The sequence below is a fragment of the Eretmochelys imbricata genome, chromosome 1, assembly GCF_965152235.1.
Source record: "Eretmochelys imbricata isolate rEreImb1 chromosome 1, rEreImb1.hap1, whole genome shotgun sequence".
Taxonomy (NCBI): Eukaryota; Metazoa; Chordata; order Testudines; family Cheloniidae; genus Eretmochelys; species Eretmochelys imbricata.
In genome coordinates this window covers 81,017,397-81,035,492 of record NC_135572.1, presented here as the reverse complement: position 1 = coordinate 81,035,492, position 18,096 = coordinate 81,017,397, and the positions used below count along the sequence as shown (strand labels likewise).

The window sequence follows — 18,096 nt, the reverse complement described above, 5'->3', positions numbered from 1 at the left end:
CTCACCCCAGCCATCGTCTCCTCCCTCGCCCATAGCCCCCCGCCTGTCACCCGACCACGTAGCCCCCTCCCCCTATTGTCTCCCAGTCCCCCGGTCACTTCCCCCAGCTCTTCCCCCTTCTCCCTTATACTCCCCCTCTCCCCAGTCACTCCCTTCCCCCCGCCTCAAGCACTCACGTCGGGATTGGCCTCCAGGGGCAGCCAGCGGTGCGGCTCCATGCTGCGGGCTCTGGGCGCTTCCTTCTGCGGAGCTGCAGGACCGGGCACTGACAGCGCCTCACGCGCCTGCCGCCCCGCCCCGCCCCGCCCCGGGACCGCACCACAGCGAGCGGGGAAGGAAAACATCAGCCTCCTCCTCCCCCGGCTCCGGAGTGGGCGACGCCGGCCCAGGGCCTCTGCCCGGCAAGAGGGCGGACGCCGCGCCGGCCAGGCCGGGGGAGGGGGCCCTGTTGTCCGACCAGATTCTCCAAGACATTCCCCCCACCCCCATCTCTCGGCACATGGACTCTCCCGCCCAGGCAGGGGCGGGGCCGCGGCCGGAGTCTGCCCGCCCCTCCTGCCTCGCTGGCGGTGCGCGGCGCCGGCGGGAGCGGGCCGTGGCTGCGGCCGCGGGAGGGCTCTGTTCTGTCCCGCCGCGGTAGCCGGCTCCGCTCGGCCAGGCCCAGCAAGGGCAGCGAAGCTGAGAGCCCAAGCCAGCGAGCGGCGTTAATCGCGGGCAGGTGGCGCGGTGACCCTGCAAGGCACCCGAACCCCAGCGCAGCCCGCAGCGGGGAGACAGACAGGCAACCCCTCACAGCCTCTTCCCCCCGCCCCATACATACACAGACCCAGAGACGGACACCCCCCACAGTCACCCCAGAGACTGATGCCCTGACACCCCCAGCACTACATACATTCAGCCACACACAGACCCCAGAGACTGACACGCCCCACAACCACTCCAGAGACAGATGCCCCCAAACCGACTTACATTCAGATACACAGAGACCCCAATGACTGACACCCTCACAACTACACACATTGCTACACGCAGAGACCTTCTGACTGACTCTCACACAGAACCACCTCAGTGACTGACATCTTCCACACAAGCACTCCAGAGACTGACCCCCACAGAACCACAGGCATCCATACACATAGACCCCAGTGACTGACACACCACAGTGACTGATGCCCTCACAGAACCACACATCTATACACACAGATCCCTTTCTTATTTGAACACCCCCTTTCTCTCCCTGATCTTCAACCTGAGTGTTCACCCCAAAAACCTATCACTAAGTGTTTGTAACAGAAATAAAACATACTTACATATTAAAAATAAACTCACAGAACAAAACATAACATGAATCTGTCATCTGCTTACACATTGTACATACCTTTCCCTTTTTGTTTTATTTTATTTTACACCTTGATCTTTCCAAGATTTACACACATGCTTAATTTTATTCACGGAATTAATCCCATTGACTTCAAATTCAAAGGTGACATCTAGTACAGAAAAATAGTGGGATCAAATGAAGTGGATAGCTATGGCAGGAAGGTAGACAGAGAACTTCTTCCCAGTCTTGTTAGTCTTGTGAGAGGGAAATAAATATGAAGAATCAAGACAAGGACATGTCTTCACTCACTTCCCTGTTACCTTGGCCACAGGAAGCATCAGCAAAAACTCACATCCCATTCTGCCTCTTTGCCAAAGAGAGCAGAGCATCTACTTGGGGTTCTTTCTGACTCCAGAACAAGTGATTTCCTCCTTCTCACTCATCAGGAGTGGATAACAAACTTCAGAGGACGCAGGACTCCTAGCCACAGTCAGAATAAAGAGATCTGAACTAAAAATGGGGAAAGTGACAATTCATCAGCAATCTGAGCCAATGACCAAATGGGTCTAAAATGAATGATGAGAGAACCTTAGTAAATTGCACAATGCAGGTGTTTTGATAACCATGAAATTATGGAGGTGTGTAATCTCCACCTTCATATAACATAAACACAAATTATTATATCATTGGGAAAGGAGAGAGCAAGACCAAACAGGAATCTGACTCATATGTATAGTGCTTCTTATTAATAACAATAAACAAGTACATAATGTTGCGCAATAATTGCAAACCTAGGACTGGGGTTGCAAAATATTATACCTGATTTGACTAAAAGGGGCTTTAGTTAAATATGATGCAAAACTGTGGGGTATAGATTAACCAGCACTGCCAGTCTTTTACAGTTTTACTAATCAGTTCATTTTCAATATGAACAAATCATCTCAAATTCATTATTTTGAGATCATAGTAATATGGTAATGTTAAAAACAAACTGCAAATAGAACACCTATAAAACCTGCATCAGGAGGAATATCTAATGTCAGATTATTCCATATATTAGACATATGGGTGCGAGGAGATAACCAGGGTTCTGACCAATCTTGGTTTTGGGAATACTGTACTGAATTGGTGTAGGTCTTCCGTATATCCTGTAGGCCAGGCGTGACTGATTTTAAGGGTCCCAAATTCGGTTTGACACTGATGCAGCTTTGTGACACCAACATGCCCCCCCGTGCATCAAACTGCGCTGTGATTTGACTGTGCCACACAGCATCGCGTTGCCACACCAAGACTAAGAAAGTATTCTGCTGCAGGACGGAGCCCGGCGACAGCCTCTACATGTAGCATATGTAGTTAGGTTTCAGAGTAGCAGCCATGTTAGTCTGTATTCACAAAAAGAAAAGGAGTACTAGTGGCACGTTAGAAACTAACCAATTTATTTGAGCATAAGCTTTCCTGAGCTACAGCTCACTTCATCCGATGCAACTAAGTACCTCTCGGATCCCTTTTGATTTAGTGACCCTACCGACGGAAATCTGGAGTCTCATCCAACAGGTTTTAAACGGGGGGGGGAGGGAATGCCCTTTCACTCCGGGAACGCCGCCGGAAAGGGAAGACGTCACAGATCAAGGACACAGAGCGGCAGCCCGCGAGGAAGTTCAGGCCACGCGCCGCGCGAGACAGGCTGAGTCAGCGGCTCGCTGAGCTAGACGCACACAAACCGCTGGGGCCGGACAAGCACCCTGGGCGCCTAGCTCCGCGCGATCGCCTCCGACGGAGTCGCGTGCTTGGCGCCGATCCCACCGCCTGGCGCTTGATTTCAACGCCATAATGAGCAACCAGTGAGAGCTCGGGAACGGGGCGGCCCAAGGGCCCAGCAGCCAATAAGCGTGAAGTGCGGCGGAAGGTAGCCGACTGATGATTGGACAGCGGAGGGTGGTTCTGTAGTTGCTAACCAATGAGGGTGGCCGCTCGCGGGTGTTGTTAGCGGAAGCAGCCTGACGGGGTCACCGGGTGGCTGGCGGGAGGATGGCTGCCGGAGCTGCCGTGGTGGGCGCGCCGGCCTTGGAGTCCTTTGGTGAGAGGGCGGGGCTGTGGGGCCCATGGATGGACGGGTGGAGGTGGGGTGTTGGCTAGGAAGAGATTGATGGGGCACGGGGGGGGAGGAGTGGGTGAGGCAACAGGGAAGGGGAGCTCAGGGCACGGGGGTGCTATATGGGGGCAATGGAGAGGGAGTTAGGGTGGTACATGGAGGTGGTGGTGGTGGGACACAAGGTGGAGATGGGTCTGGAGTTGCGTGTACACACACAGACGACTATCTCTGAGCTTTGCTGACACCTTAAGAGAGGGCCAAGGCCTGCTGTTATGTGGCTATCACTTCTTGGAAGAAACTGAACATTTTTGGATTCAGGTTTTTAACAGTGAGTCGTTTCAGAATAGCAGCTGGGTTAGTCTGTATCCCCAAAAAGAAAACGAGTACATGTGGCACCTTAAAGGCTAACATTTATTAGAGCAGCAGCTTTCATGAGCTACAGCTCACTTCATTGGATGCATGCAGTGGAAAATATAGTGGGGAGATTTATATACACAAGAACATAAAACAATGGGTGTTACCATACAGACTGTAACAAGAGTGACCAGGAAAGGTGATCTATTACCAGCAGGAGAGCAGGGATGGGGGAAAACCTTTTGGAGTGATAATCAAGGTGGGCCATTTCCAGCACTTTACAAGAACAGTAGAAGGGGAAATAAACAAGGGGAAATAGTTTTACTTTGTGTAATGACACATCCACTCCCAGTCTTTATTCAAGCCTAAATTAATTGTATCCAGTTTGCAACTTAATTCCAATTTAGCAATCTCTCCTTGGAGTCTGTTTTTGAAGTTTTTTTTGTTGAAGAATTGCCACTTTTAGGTCTGTAATCGAGTGACCAAAGAGACTGAAGTGTTCTCCGACTGGTTTTTGTACATTATAATTCCTGATGTCTGATTTGTGTCCATTTATTCTTTTACATAGAGATTGTCCAGTTTGGCGAATGTACATGGCAGAGCAGCATTGCTGGCACATGATGGCATAAATCACATTGGTAGAGGTGCAGGTGAACGAGCCTCTGGTAGTGTGGTTGATGTGATTAGACCCTATGATGGTGTCCCCTGAATAGATACGTTGACACAGTTGGCAGTGGGCTTTGTTGCAAGGATAGGTTCATGGGTTAGTATTTTTGGTGTGTGGTTGCTGGTGAGTATTTGCTTCAGGTTGGGGGGCTGTCTGTAAGCAAGGACTGGCCTGTCTCCCAAGATCTCTGAGAGTGATGGGTCGTCCTTCAGGATAGGTTGTAGATCCTTGATGATGCGTTGGAGAGGTTTTAGTTGGGGGCTGAAGGTGATGGCTAGTGGCGTTCTGTTATTTTCTTTGTTGGGCCTGGCTTGTAGTACGTAACTTCTGGGTACTCTTCTGGCTCTGTCCATCTGTTTCTTCACTTCAGCAAGTGGGTATTGTAGTTGTAAGATAGAGATCTTGTAGGTGTTTGTCTCTGTCTGAGGGTTTGGAGCAAATGTGGTTGTATCCTGGAGCTTGGCTGTAGACAATGGATCGTGTGGTGTGATCTGGATGAAAGCTAGAGGCATATAGGTAAGTATAGCGGTCAGTAGGTTTCCGGGATAGGGTTTCCATCATAGGGCCTAATCACATCAGCCACACTATCAGAGACTCGTTCACCTGCACATCTACCAATGTGATATATGCCATCATGTGCCAGCAATGCCCCTCTGCCATGTACATTGGCCAAACTGGACAGTCTCTACGTAAAAGAATAAATGGACACAAATCAGATGTCAAGAATTATAACATTCAAAAACCAGTCTGAGAACACTTCAGTCTCTTTGGTCACTCGATTATAGAGCTAATAGTGGCAATTCTTCAACAAAAAAACAGACTCTAAGGAGAGACTGCTGAATTGGAATTAGGTTGCAAACTGGATACAATTAATTTAGGCTTGAATAAAGACTGGGAGTGGATGTGTCATTACACAAAGTAAAGCTATTTCTCCTTGTTTATTTCCCCTCCTACTGTTCTTGTAAAGTGCTGGAAATGGCCCACCTTGATTATCACTCCAAAAGGTTCCCACCCATCCCTGCTCTCCTGCTGGTAATAGCTCACCTTTCCTGGTCACTCTTTTTACAAAAAGAAAAGGAGTACTTGTGGCACCTTAGAGACTAACAAATTTATTTGAGCATAAGCTTTCGTGAGCTACAGTTCACTTCACCAGAGTGTAGCTCACAAAAGCTTATGCTCAAATAAATTTGTTAGTCTCTAAGGTGCCACAAGTACTCCTTTTCTTTTTGCGAATACAGACTAACATGGCTGTTACTCTGAAACCTGACTCCTGTTACAGTCTGTATGGTAACACCCATTGTTTCATGTTCTCTGTGTATATAAAATCTCCCCACTATATTTTTCCACTGTATGCATCCGATGAAGTGAGCTGTAGCTCATGAAAGCTTATGCTCTAATAAATTTGTTAGTCTCTAAGGTGCCACAAGTCATCCTTTTCTTTTAACAGTGAGTGTAACTAACCCTTAGAACAACTTATCTGGGGAGGTGATTCTCAGTCAGTTGAAGTCTTTCAATTAGGACTGACTTTTAAAAAAAAAAAAAAAAAAAAAAGTGCTGTAGCTCAAATATAAGATATTGACTTAATGTAGAAATACCAGATAATGTTCTGAGAGTTATGCAGGAAGTCAGTCTAGAGATCATAATGGTTCTTTCTGACCTTAAAATCTATGTCTCTATGGATTCAATTGTGATTAATATTTACCTTTAATGTTGTCATTAGGTATTTTTAATAGGTTTAGTTTTTGTTCATAAAGCAGAAATCTGGCAATAAACTCCTGGATCTTGACCAAAGATTTTGTTTAAAATGCAGACACTGTCCATGTGGAGGAGATGAGCTGAGAGCCTTCCCATGAGCTGAGAGGATTTTTTTTTTTTTTATTTAAGGGCACACAGCTAATTTTTTTTTTTTTTTTTTTTTTTTAGATTTTGGTAGTACTGCTGATATTATTAAACTAATACCTAAGGATCTATTTGCTGAGCTAGTAAGTAATATTTCTATATTTAGCTTTTATGCTTTTGTGTATTGTAAAATGTTTGAAGTGATGGTTATGTTACTAGCTGTTTGAGTGCAAATTTCCCTGATAGGGTAATAGTAATGTCCCCCACCTTTGCCTTAGTGGACCACATCCTCTAGTGATTAGTGAGACTAAGCCAATTTTGTATTTTTAGAAAATACTGATTTTGCTTTTGAGTAGTACACACTGGAACAGCAAGGCTGGCAAACAATCCCTTTCATGTTTTCTATTAAATCATTGGAAAATGCACCCTTAGTGCTGAATTGTATCACTAGTTGCAGCTGTGTTGTAAGCAGTGCAAAGCAGGTAGGCTAGTGGTTTGAACATTTTTTTTTTTCCACTCTTGTGGGTTTGATGGTATTTAAATGTAGTTTTAGCAGCAGCCACTGACTTAATACATCCTTTTCCTCTTCACCTAGTATATGTGTAAAGTGGTGTAGCACACTATTTGTATATTGCCACAATAGGCTTCTTTGCTTGGCCACTGTGTATTGAAACCACGTGACTCCAGGTGTACACCCTCTGTACAGATATTTTTAAAGCATGATATTTTAATAATTTCACTAGTTATTGTCCATGTAACTTTTTCTTTGTAGTGTGAGCGAATTATTCAGCATCTTCACTGTCAGATCCCAGGTGTAAATACAGTAGAACTATGCCAGGTAAGTTATGATTAGTGGTCATCCAAAAGCAAATCACTTACATTCATTGTATATAACGTCACGTGAATTACAGAATGTTTCTAAGACTTACATTTGTTTGTGTTTCTAGAGATTTCAAACAGCTGGAGTTGAAATTAACGTTGCTGACCTAGCAAAGATAATTAATGTTGTTTCCTTTTTATTCAGGTAAGCCAGAACCCATCCTGCCTATACCTCTTAATTTTATTCTTTCTTTAAAGAATAAAAAAGGGGGGGGGGGGCTATAAAAGGTGGAAAGGTATAAATTAAGGCTGAGGAGGAGCCAGAAAATTTTGACTTTGAGTACTTGAGAGGATCTAAAGGGGCTTGCAAACTTGTATTAACTCAATTTTTTAAATTCATAAATCAGAAACTAATCTGTTTTTCCACTTAGAATATTTATGAATATTAAATAGATGGGGTATACATAAATAAAAGGAAGTTGCTCCCTTGTGGGGACCTTGCATGCAAATTCTTAGCACAGTTTACTTTGGGGGAAATTAAGTAAAATCCTTTGCGAAAAGAGTATGTAGGTTGCATTACACAATTACTATGTAAAATAATATTCATGAATAGAACACTAATGGAAATGTTTGCCTATTTTAAAAAAACCCTGGATTTCTTGAACATCACTCTTACAAAAACCTACAAATTGTTTGTTTTAAATTTATCTACAGCACAGCAGCCAAAAACAACCTCTCTGCAGAAGAACTCTCCACTGGTCTGGGTAATGTAATCAGAATGCTGCCAAAACATGCAGTTCAGGTTATTCGCCATATATGGAAGGAACAGGGCAAATCTATCATTATGTCAGAAGATGCTAGAAATATGGCAACAGTGGGACAGGTAACTAGCTCAGACTTCTGATTCAATCGCATTAACTTCCCAAAAATGTCTACTTCATGGTGGATGCTGCTGCAAAAGTGGCAAACAATATATTTAATGGACTGTTGGATGCCTGCCCATTGTGATTAGACCTGGCTAATACTAGTTTTCCCCTTAATACTTACAAATACTTAAACATATAGAGCTAGGTGGTTCAAATATTTTTCTAACAAGTTTAGAAGACTTCCATTAATACTGCATTTTCATTCTGGCAACATAGATTTCTACTTAAAGTTGTATATAGGTTTTATACCTTGAAAGAAGTGACTGGCATTAAACACACTTGGCACTTTTAATTACAAAAAAAAAAGTTTGTCTGCTTATTCATACAAGTGACAGTCTGTTCAAACTACGCTTCTCATCGTTGTTAGTGAGTTAAAATGGAGCTTTAATATTTTAACTTCCATGAGTTTAACATTTTACTTAGTGTATAGCACAATAAGGCTCTGACATTCATGTACTTAAGCAAAACATTCTGATGTGAATTCTTACATTAATACTTATGCATGATCTTTATATAAAACTGATACGGTCATGTTATGAACTTTCATGCACAAAAATAAAACAGTAATTCTGCTTCTTTTAATGCATGAATAGATCAAGTTGAGTATTTGAAAAAATTCAACATGTGTTTCTGAAAGTCTAGAGTTAGCTAAGAATACTTCTAGCTCCTAAATCCTTGATGAAGATTACAAAGAATACAACCATAGCAAAAAGGTTTCATATAGGCATTAGTACAGTCTTGTGCCTCTTATCAGGGGCTTAGGAGTGATGTTACCCTGATTTTCTTTATCAATTAAAGATGGGTGGGTAAAATCCTCCTGCCATGAAAAATTGCACTGGCAGCAGAAAAATCTGTTCCTGCTTGTATACTTACAAACAACAACAGAGCACTAAGAGCTCACCATAAGTAGGTTTTGCTCTTGCCCTTCTTTAAGGACTTAATCTTTGATTGTGTGTGTTCATTTAAAAAAAACCCTTAGGATTTAATGCCAGTGCCTTTCAGTCATGTGTATCTGCTAAATTATTGGAGCTTATGTTGTTGAAGAAACATTTCATTGCAACACAATTGTGAAGACCTAGACGTGTCCTTAACCCTTTTTGTTAAGGATCAAAAATAAAATCAGTGAAGCTTGAGTGATACTAGAACCCTGGAGTTGTCAGTAGAACCGTGCTTTTGAATATCTGTATCTAATCCTCTTTCAAATAACAATCTGACTTCATAGTAATTGCCTAGCAAGTAACAACAAACAGTTGAAAATGTTTTTTCTTGAATTTGTGTTTATCTACGAAACTTCAGTCAAATCAAACTTCACCAAAATTTGCAATTGTAAATTTATAATTAAGACTATTGACGGATGATGATCTCTGCTATGCCAGGAAAAAGCCTGTTGTCTGGGCAAGTGAAATGTAACTGCTTAATGCCAAGCTGGAAACCTGTGCCTAAATCCTGGTTGTATTGACTGACTGGTAGAGTCTTAAAATGAAAATGGACCCATAAATGCTACCAAACGGTAGAAGAAATGGATGATGTATTTGCCTCTCCCACTGACTTATTGAATTCTCCAGGGCCTCTTTTTTTTCCTGAAATTGTGTTCTATATAGTAATTTGAAGCTATGTTTGCATGGCTACAAAGTACTTTAGAACAACAGCTTTTTTGGGGGAGGAAGGGGAGCTGCAGTTGAGATCCAGGTTTATTTAAGGCAGTGGCTCTCAACCTTTCTAGACTACCCGTATACCTTTCAGGAGTCGGATTTGTCTTGAGTATCCCCAAGTTTCACCTCACAAACTACTTGCTTACAAAATCAGACATAAAAATACAAAAGTGTCACAGCACACTATTACTGAAAAAATTGCTTTTTCTCATTTTTAACTATATAAATAAAAAATTGAAATATAAATATTGGGGGTGGGGGGAAGCTCTTCCTGTGAGAGAAGCCTGCATTTGAGTAGTTTAATGTTGGGGGAGCCATAGTGCACCAACAGCCACACAAATCTTGGCAGAAGAGGCACCTGTGTCTTGTGGCAAGGAAGTCCGAGACAACCAGGGGTTTCTCCTCTGTTGCAGCCATTGAGAGGTCATCCTGCTTCATCTGCCTGCTCTGCCATTGAGGTCTTATACTGGGTTGTGTTGAGTTGGTCTGCACTTTGTCTGGTACCTTGCCTTCGACCTTACTGCAAAGAGTGACCCTACTAGAAGTACAGGACTCCCAACAGCATCGGTCTTAGGTTCTTAAGTATACGCAAGCTTCTCCACCATGTCAAGGTGGCAGCCCAAGGAGAAGATTTATTTACAGTAAACATTGTACTTGTATTTCGGTGTATAGTATATAGAGCAGTATAAACAAGTCGTGTGTGTGAAATTTTAGTTTTGTATTGACTTGCTACTGCTTTTTATGTAGCCTGTTGTAAAACTAAGAAAATATTTAGATGAGTTGATGTACCCCCTGGAAGACCTCTGTGTACCTCTGGTTGAGAACCACTGATTTTAAGGGGTCAGGATAGAGAAGAATTTAGTCTTGTTTAGAGCATCTAGTAGGTGACTCTTTATGATCCAACATTTCTTAACGTTATATTCAATTTTCTGCAGTTTTAGCTATAGTTTAATAGATATTTGAGGCCAGTGATGTCTCAACTGGAGGTACATGTACCCTTGGGAGTACGCAGACATCTTCCAGAGGGTACATCAACTCATCTAAATGTTTGCCTAGTTTTACAACACGCTACATAAAAAGCACTAGCAAGTCAGTGCAAACTAAAATTTCTTCCTGCAATGACAAATTGCTCTGTATACTATATGCTGAAATGTAAGTACAATATTTATATTCAATGAATTTTATTATATGGTAAAAGTGAGAAAGTAAGCATTTTTTCCTGTAATAGTGTGCTGTGACACCTTTGTCTGATTTTTCTAAGCAGGTAGATTTTTTTTTTTTAAGTGAGGTGAAACTCGGGGGTACACAAGACAAATCAATCTCCCAAAAGGGGTACATTAGTATGGAAAGGTTAAGAATCACTGCTTTAGGCCACAAGGAATTGTTAGTCTGACCTCCAGCAATAAACAGACCACAGAATTTTACTCAATAGCTCCTACATCAAGCCCACAGCTTCTGGGTGAGCTAGAGGATGGTGGGCTAATGTATTACTGATAAGGCTGCAAGTTAGTCATGGATTCTGTGACTTTTGAACAGCTCAGGCGGCCCTCAGGCCAGCCACTGCTGGGGCAGCATTGGGCCACCGCCTCCCACCAACAGCAGCAGCAGTTTAGGTGTGGGAGGGGACTCAAGGCTGGGTGTTAGTGTGCAGGAGGGGGTGAGGGCTCTGGGCAGGTAGGGGGGTGTGAGCTCCCTGGAGCTGGCAACACCCCTCAGGAGGAGTGGCCTGGCAGCTCTGTGCACCGCCTGCAGGCACTGCCCCCGCTGCTCCCATTGGCCACAGTTCCCGGCCAATGGGAGCTGCAGAACCGGCACTCGGGGCAGAGGCAGCGCACAGAGCTGCCTGGCTCTGCCTAGGAGCTGAGGGAGTCTGGTGTTGCTGCTTCCAGGTAAGAAGCTTGCCAGCCCCACCAACTGCGCGCCCCCCCCACACCCCAGCCAGCACTAGCAGGGGTCCTGGGACACACACTGCACACCACCTCCTCTCTTCTCTTCCCCCCCCTCCCTTACAAATTTTTTTGTCAGGGGTATATAGTACAAGTCATAGACAGGTCACTGGCCGTGAATTTTTGTTTACTGTCCATGACTTTTACCCATCACTAAACATAGCCTTAATTACTGATAGTATAGCTGAGTGTCAGTAGGATTGATTGGAAGTGTTCAAAAACAGTTTGGTTGCTCTCTTTTCTTCAGATTATAGATATTCAGTGGAAACTGGGAATGGCAGTGAGCTCTGACAGCTGCAGGTCTCTTAAGTATCCTTACGTTACAATGACACTAAAAGTGGCAGAGCCGTCGGGCCAGATAATGAGCAGGTCTTTTGAAATGACAATCCCACAGTTCCAGGTTTGTAATCCAGTTTCATAAAAGTGTTACTTCTCAAAAAGAGTTGCATACAACAGTACTTTCTTAATAGATATGCAAATGTTTACATCTACGAAAGCACATTTGAGACATTTAATTATATATGTGGTAATGGAAAGATGAGACATCTACATATGGTTCAGATTAAAAATCTATTTGCTTAAGCAACTGAACCCAAACATTGTTAATTTAATAAGAACTCTGACTTAAGAATTCCAAGTTTAAAATTGCTTTGCCCTTATCAAAACTATCCTGTTTCAATGAGTAAAATTGTAACCAAAGACTAGATCTCTTAGTACGTTAACTCGCTTGATGATCTGTCTAGTTTGCTACCCAGCTGCCTGTCCTGCAATCACTGAGTGTGTTCGAAGCTCAAGAGGTCTGTGGGACCACTCCAGCCTTAAAAACTAAAATTTGAATTAAAGCCTGAAACCAAACTTCCAGGAAAAAAAATCCTTAATGCTTAGAGCAGGGGTTCCTGAACTTGGTTCGTGGCTTGTTCAGGGTAAGCCCCTGGCAGGCGGTGAGACACTTTGTACCTGTGGATGCTCAGGTAACCAGCTGCTCGCAGCTCCCAGTGGCCGCGGTTCTTCATTCCCGGCCAATGGGAGCTGTGGGAAGTGGCGTGGGGTGGGCCACCGCTTCCCGTAGCTCCCATTGGCCGGTCACTGGAAGCCGCAAGTAGCCGTACCTGCAGACGCTTAGGTAAACAAAGCGTCTCACGGCCCGTCAGGGGCTTACCCTGAACAAACCCTGAACCAAGTTTGGGAACCCCTGACTTAGAGCAATAGCCGGTGCCAGAAGTCAGATTGCTGGGAGTTTGGAGGGTTCTGTGAGATCATGTGAAATGGCCAGGGTCAAATGGGTAAGGAGCTAATGTATGATAAATCCTTAACCTTAAAAATTGTTTTGCATTTCTTTAGTCTTGGGCCTAATAAGAGCTTTCTGGGTTCTTTTATGGTACTTAAAGAGGCAGAGGGCTAGCTGCTCTTTCAGAGAGTTTAATCTGGTGAGATGGTCCCAAATTTAAACATAACTGATTTGTACATATTCCTCATGAAGTGGAATTGTCAATTTAAAAAAAAAAATTGTGCAACTCTCCTAGCTTCTTCAAAATAAACACGAATCTCCAAATCACTTGAATCATCATAGCTGAATGTACACTAACTTTTGGAACCATTTCTGACTATATAGTTAAACAGCAGCTGCTAATTAAGTCGCTGCTGCTGCTGCTCTCCCTTCCCCACACAATAAACGTGGAGAGGTGAAAGTAGACTACCAATAGGTTGAGCTTGCTGGAAGAGACTTCCTAATGCTGAACAGAGCGACCTCCCAGTGTGATTATATAGCTTATATTTTACAGGATTACATTTATAAAAGTAAACAAGCACAAATCACTAGGAACAATGCCATTTAAAAAATAGCACTTCACTCTGAGGTAGGAGGATGTTACTAGTGCTATAAATGAAAAAAAATCCAAGGGGAGGGGGTGTTTACTTTGTGTAGTTGGTTCACTGTGGTCTCCCATATAATCAGGTAGTCAGTCACATTCTCTTTCTTGATTGTGTGAGTCTTTCATGCAACAACCAAGTAACAGAGTAGTAAAATATGGCTGCAAAGCCACAAAAATTGGCTGGGGTTTTCTGGGCAGGTGTAATACCTGAAACATTGTTTTTAAATGACTAGTCGTCAAGTTGATTCTATTCCTCTAAGGCTGAAAAATCTTGGCTCTTCATATAAAATGTTGTACGCTCCTTTTTGCTGGCATTTGTGGACCTACTGTAACAGCCATTAAAGGAAGGTTTTATTTTGGTTTATTGGTGGATTCCCTCCCCCCTGAAATGTTCCAGCTCTGGTGCCCCACTGTGTTCTTCTATTGCCATATCTTCTGTTCAGTCACAGCATACCTGCACCCCAGTACAATTTTACTATTCTCCTCCTTCCTCCCCTCCTCCCCCTGCAATCTTATCATAGTGGTCCTTAATTCCTTTGCCTACAGCTGAAAACCTGGGTGGTGGTGAGAGCTTTTGTTTAGCTATCAGTTCAGTTATATTAAAGGGTCATTACATCTCCTTTGTTTTTAAACTAAACTTCTACAAGGCTAACTATCGATAAATCCCTTTAGTGAAAAATGTATTGAAAAGGCAAGGGATGACTGGTGATTTTTCTGAATCTAGATCTGCTCGAGTCTCAACTCTGTAGATTGGAAACTATTTAATATATTGCTGTTCAATTGCTATGTGAAAGGGACACTGTAAACTGAATATCGAGATTATTTCAAACTGGGAATAAAAATACTTTCAGGTATTACTCCTATCAATTTCTGTGGTCTTACAACCACATTTTCCCACTTCTAAAACATTTTTTCTCTCCTGTTCCCAAAGGCATAAGACAAAACCACACAAATATGGCATCAGACTATAATGAAAGTGACTTTACACAAAGTGCTGACTAATGCATAAAGCAAACTGAAATAAAGTTCTCATATTTTAGATACTATAATCTTGGGTGCTACTTGTAAACATAGGGAAAAAATTCCAACAAGAAGCTGTTGGCTTTCACTACAATGCAAATTGTTAAAGTGTAGTTTAATATTGCCTCTTCTTTTTCAGGACTTCTTCAGACATTTCAAGGAAATGGCAGCTGTTCTTGAAACAGTTTGAGCAAAACTGTTTAAATACTTAAAAGACACACTTTACTTGATCCAAATAAGCCTTCCTATCTTGCACAAGTAATTAAGTGTCTGTTTAAGTAAGGTATGTATTCTCATGGTCCTGTCAAGAATATTTTTCAATATCTTGCTCTTTTTTTGGATCACACTGAAAGCTTTTTTTATTTATGTAACTTTTGTTCTAAATATATGAAAGAACAAACTCTTGCAAGGTGGTAATCCGAGTAAAAGTGTATTTAGCTCTATTCAGGCAGAACATTGTGACATATCCTTAGCTATGTAACAACCTCAGACTTTTCCTACTGTTCAACAGCAGAAGCTACATACTGTATATAAACTCGGCCATGTGGAAACACCCATGAAAATGCTAACTGAGGAGACTACTGAAAGAAGTGTAAACCCTATGTTTACACTTTTCTCTATAAAATCAGTGATGCCATTGGTGTGCACATGGAATCAATTATATCATTATCTACGTAGAGTACATAAAATTACAGTCAGCAAGCATATTGTTAGCCATGAGTAGTGTCATCAAACTGATAAATTCCAGTTGTATCAAGTAGGTTAGAAGCCTAATTTTTACTCCCTTTTGTTAATTATTGGAGAACATCTTCATCATTCTATTAATAAAAGAGTAGTATCACTGAAATATTTCCATAAATCTGGATTTACCGTCTCTTATTGTAGGAAAATATCTCTAGTAACAGAGTCTAAAATCTTAGTTCTGTGCAGGGAAGTTAACATTGACTAAGCGGAACTTATAGGTAAGTTTATATTTAAAAAAAGTGAATGTGTGTTAAATATGTTTGCAGCACATAAATACAGTTGATAGCACATTATTTTGTTGCTCATGTATGTTCTGTAGTAAATTCAACTTTAAACTTGTGGCATTTACTTACTATTCTGATCAGCAGATTTTGTTTCCTAATTAAACTGGAAGCTTGATGCAGTTGCATCACTTGGTCTTCTGAACTGGAAATTTCAAGTCAAGAAATGGAAACTTAAGGTCAGCCTCAGCTAAACAAATCACATGCGACATTATTAAGAGTCCGACAGACTAATCTTTCTGGTAGGAGTCCACAGGACTGCATTGCTGTCTGTCCAGAGACTAGTTGTCCTGGTCAGTCAGCAGTAAGATTCTGACTTAGTGGCCATCTGTGATCAAGAATGAGGGTAACTTCAAATATGGAATAATCCAGCTTTCCATTTTGGAATGTCTTCATATAAACAGAATAATTTAAAATGGAAGATTACAACTAAATGGAATTAGACATACGGAAAACAAAATATTCTGATATGTAATGAGAATGCTGCAGGTATTCAAATCAGATCATGCTTTGCTTGTGCAATGGAGCAAATAAGTCCTGTATGAAAACCGAATGGGTGAGGGTTACCGGACTGAGGCTTAGTCTTGATAATAAGACCAGATGAAAATAGGCTGAAAGCAATGGGGAAAAAATTGGCAACAGTCATGTATGTGCTACTGAAAGAGGGGTTGCATCCACCATTTGACCTAGTTTCACAATATTGAAGGTGGTTGGAACAAGAGCTGCTTTTGAAAGATCAAGTAGCAGTGCCAAAAGGTGGTTTTTTTGTTTTTTAAATCTAGAAGTGGCTAGAAGAGTTCAAGCTCTTCTTCTGATGCAGCTTTTGCTATCATCATCCCTTCCTTTTGTCACCTCAGGACAATATGATTGTAATGCAGTCCATGTTGTGGGTACACTCTGGAACCATTCAAACTCAAGGTTGTGCAGAGTGTGTCTGCTCCTTTTGAGCATAGTGCAGGGAGCACAGCACCAATACTCGGAGTTGCACTGGATTCCAGATGAACTGCAAGGTGATGGGTTTAACCTTTCAAACTAAATAGTTTGGGACCTGGAACCTTACTTGAGAGACTATCTGTGCAGTTCAGATCAGTAGGCATGTGCAAGTGGCACTTAATTGATCTGAAAATGAGAGGCGGCTGCTTGCAGAATATTCTCTGGGAGAGGGCCTGGCCTCTAGAATGTACTTCCTTCCTCATTCTTCCAGAGCCTGGGTTTGTCAGCCTGGGCATACCCTAAAGTCCACTTTTTATGAGCCTTCAGGGAGATGGTTGGTACAGAGTCTCATCACATGGTCAGTTGAAGGATTTCTAGAAGAGCCTACATTGGTGTTTGTAATTGAAGCCTATTGTTTTGTGTTTTAGGTGACTGCATTTAAGAGTTTTGGGGTCCGTTGTTAAACATGTGCATAGGTGACAAAAGTAAAATAAAAACAAGTAACCAGATGAACCACAAATTTTGGGGTGACACTTGATACTTAAATTGCTGTTACAGACTCTAGTCAGACTTTGTGTAGCTGATAATGTTTGTGCTGATATTGGAACATGAGTGGAGAAAAGATGATGCTTTGGTTATTGATGCCTTTTTGTCCAGCAACATTAAACTAGCATTAATAGCAGCTTCTCCAAGTGAAGACTGGCAGACCTGTGCAGTTGGAGCAATTTGCAGTAACCCTATTCCCAGTAGAGATGGGGAAATGTTCGTACCATTATACAAGGCACTGGTGAAACATTGGGAATACCATGTGCAATTCTGGTCTCCTATCTTTAAGGAAGAGATGAGTTCAAACTGGAAGAGGTGCAGAGAAGGGCTACTAGGATGATCAGAGGAATGGAAAATCTGCTTTATCAGAGGAGACTCAGAGCTTGGCCTGTTTAGCTTAACCAAAAGAAGGCTGAGGGGAGATATGATTGCTCTAAGTATATTGCAGGGGTCAGTACCAGGGAGGGAGAGGAGTTATTTCAGTTAAGCACAAGAACAAATGCATATGAACTGGCCAACAACTTTAGGCTCAAAATTAGGCGAAGGTTTCTAACCATCACAGGAGTAAAGTTCTGGAATAGCCTTCCAAGAGGAGCAGTGGGGGCAAAAAACTTAACAGGCTTCAAGGCTGAGCTTGATAAGTTTATGGAGGGGATGGTATGATAAGATTGCCTGCAATGGCATGCGGCCCATTTTGCCAGTAGCAAAAATCCCCAACAGCTGGATTTGGGACACTAGAAGGGGGGGGCTCCCAGTTATTACAGGGAATTCTTTCCCAGGTATCTGACTGGTGGGTCTTGCCCACAAATGCAGGGTCTAATTGCCATATTTGCAGTTGGAAAGGAATTTCCCCCTGGGTCAGATTGACACAGACCCTGGTGTTTTTTCACCTTCCTCTGCAGCATGGGCCACTTACAGTTTTAAACTAGTGTAAATGGTGAATTCTCTATAACTTGAAGTGTTTAAACCATGATTTGAGGACTTCAGAAACTCAGCCTTAGTTGAGGGGTTATATTTCAGGAGTTGGTGGGTGAAGTTCTATGTTCTGCAGTGTGCAGGTCAGAATAGATCATGATTTGTCCCTT

General features: G+C 42.5%; 1 protein-coding gene across 2 annotated transcripts; it reads left to right on the top strand.

Moving 5' to 3' along the window:
* The first annotated feature begins 3,295 nt into the window (after positions 1 to 3,295).
* COMMD6 (COMM domain containing 6) lies at positions 3,296 to 15,366 on the top strand. 2 transcript variants are annotated; one of them, XM_077812426.1, is made up of 7 exons: positions 3,296 to 3,398; positions 6,358 to 6,416; positions 7,046 to 7,111; positions 7,221 to 7,297; positions 7,807 to 7,975; positions 11,864 to 12,016; positions 14,647 to 15,366. In XM_077812426.1, exons 1-7 carry the CDS (start codon positions 3,350 to 3,352, stop codon positions 14,695 to 14,697), a joined length of 624 nt encoding a protein of 207 aa, XP_077668552.1. In that variant the 5' UTR covers positions 3,296 to 3,349; the 3' UTR covers positions 14,698 to 15,366. The 2 variants fall into 2 exon arrangements, with proteins under 2 accessions (XP_077668552.1, XP_077668559.1); XM_077812433.1 differs by lacking the exon at positions 7,046 to 7,111.
* Positions 15,367 to 18,096: the final 2,730 nt, after the last annotated feature.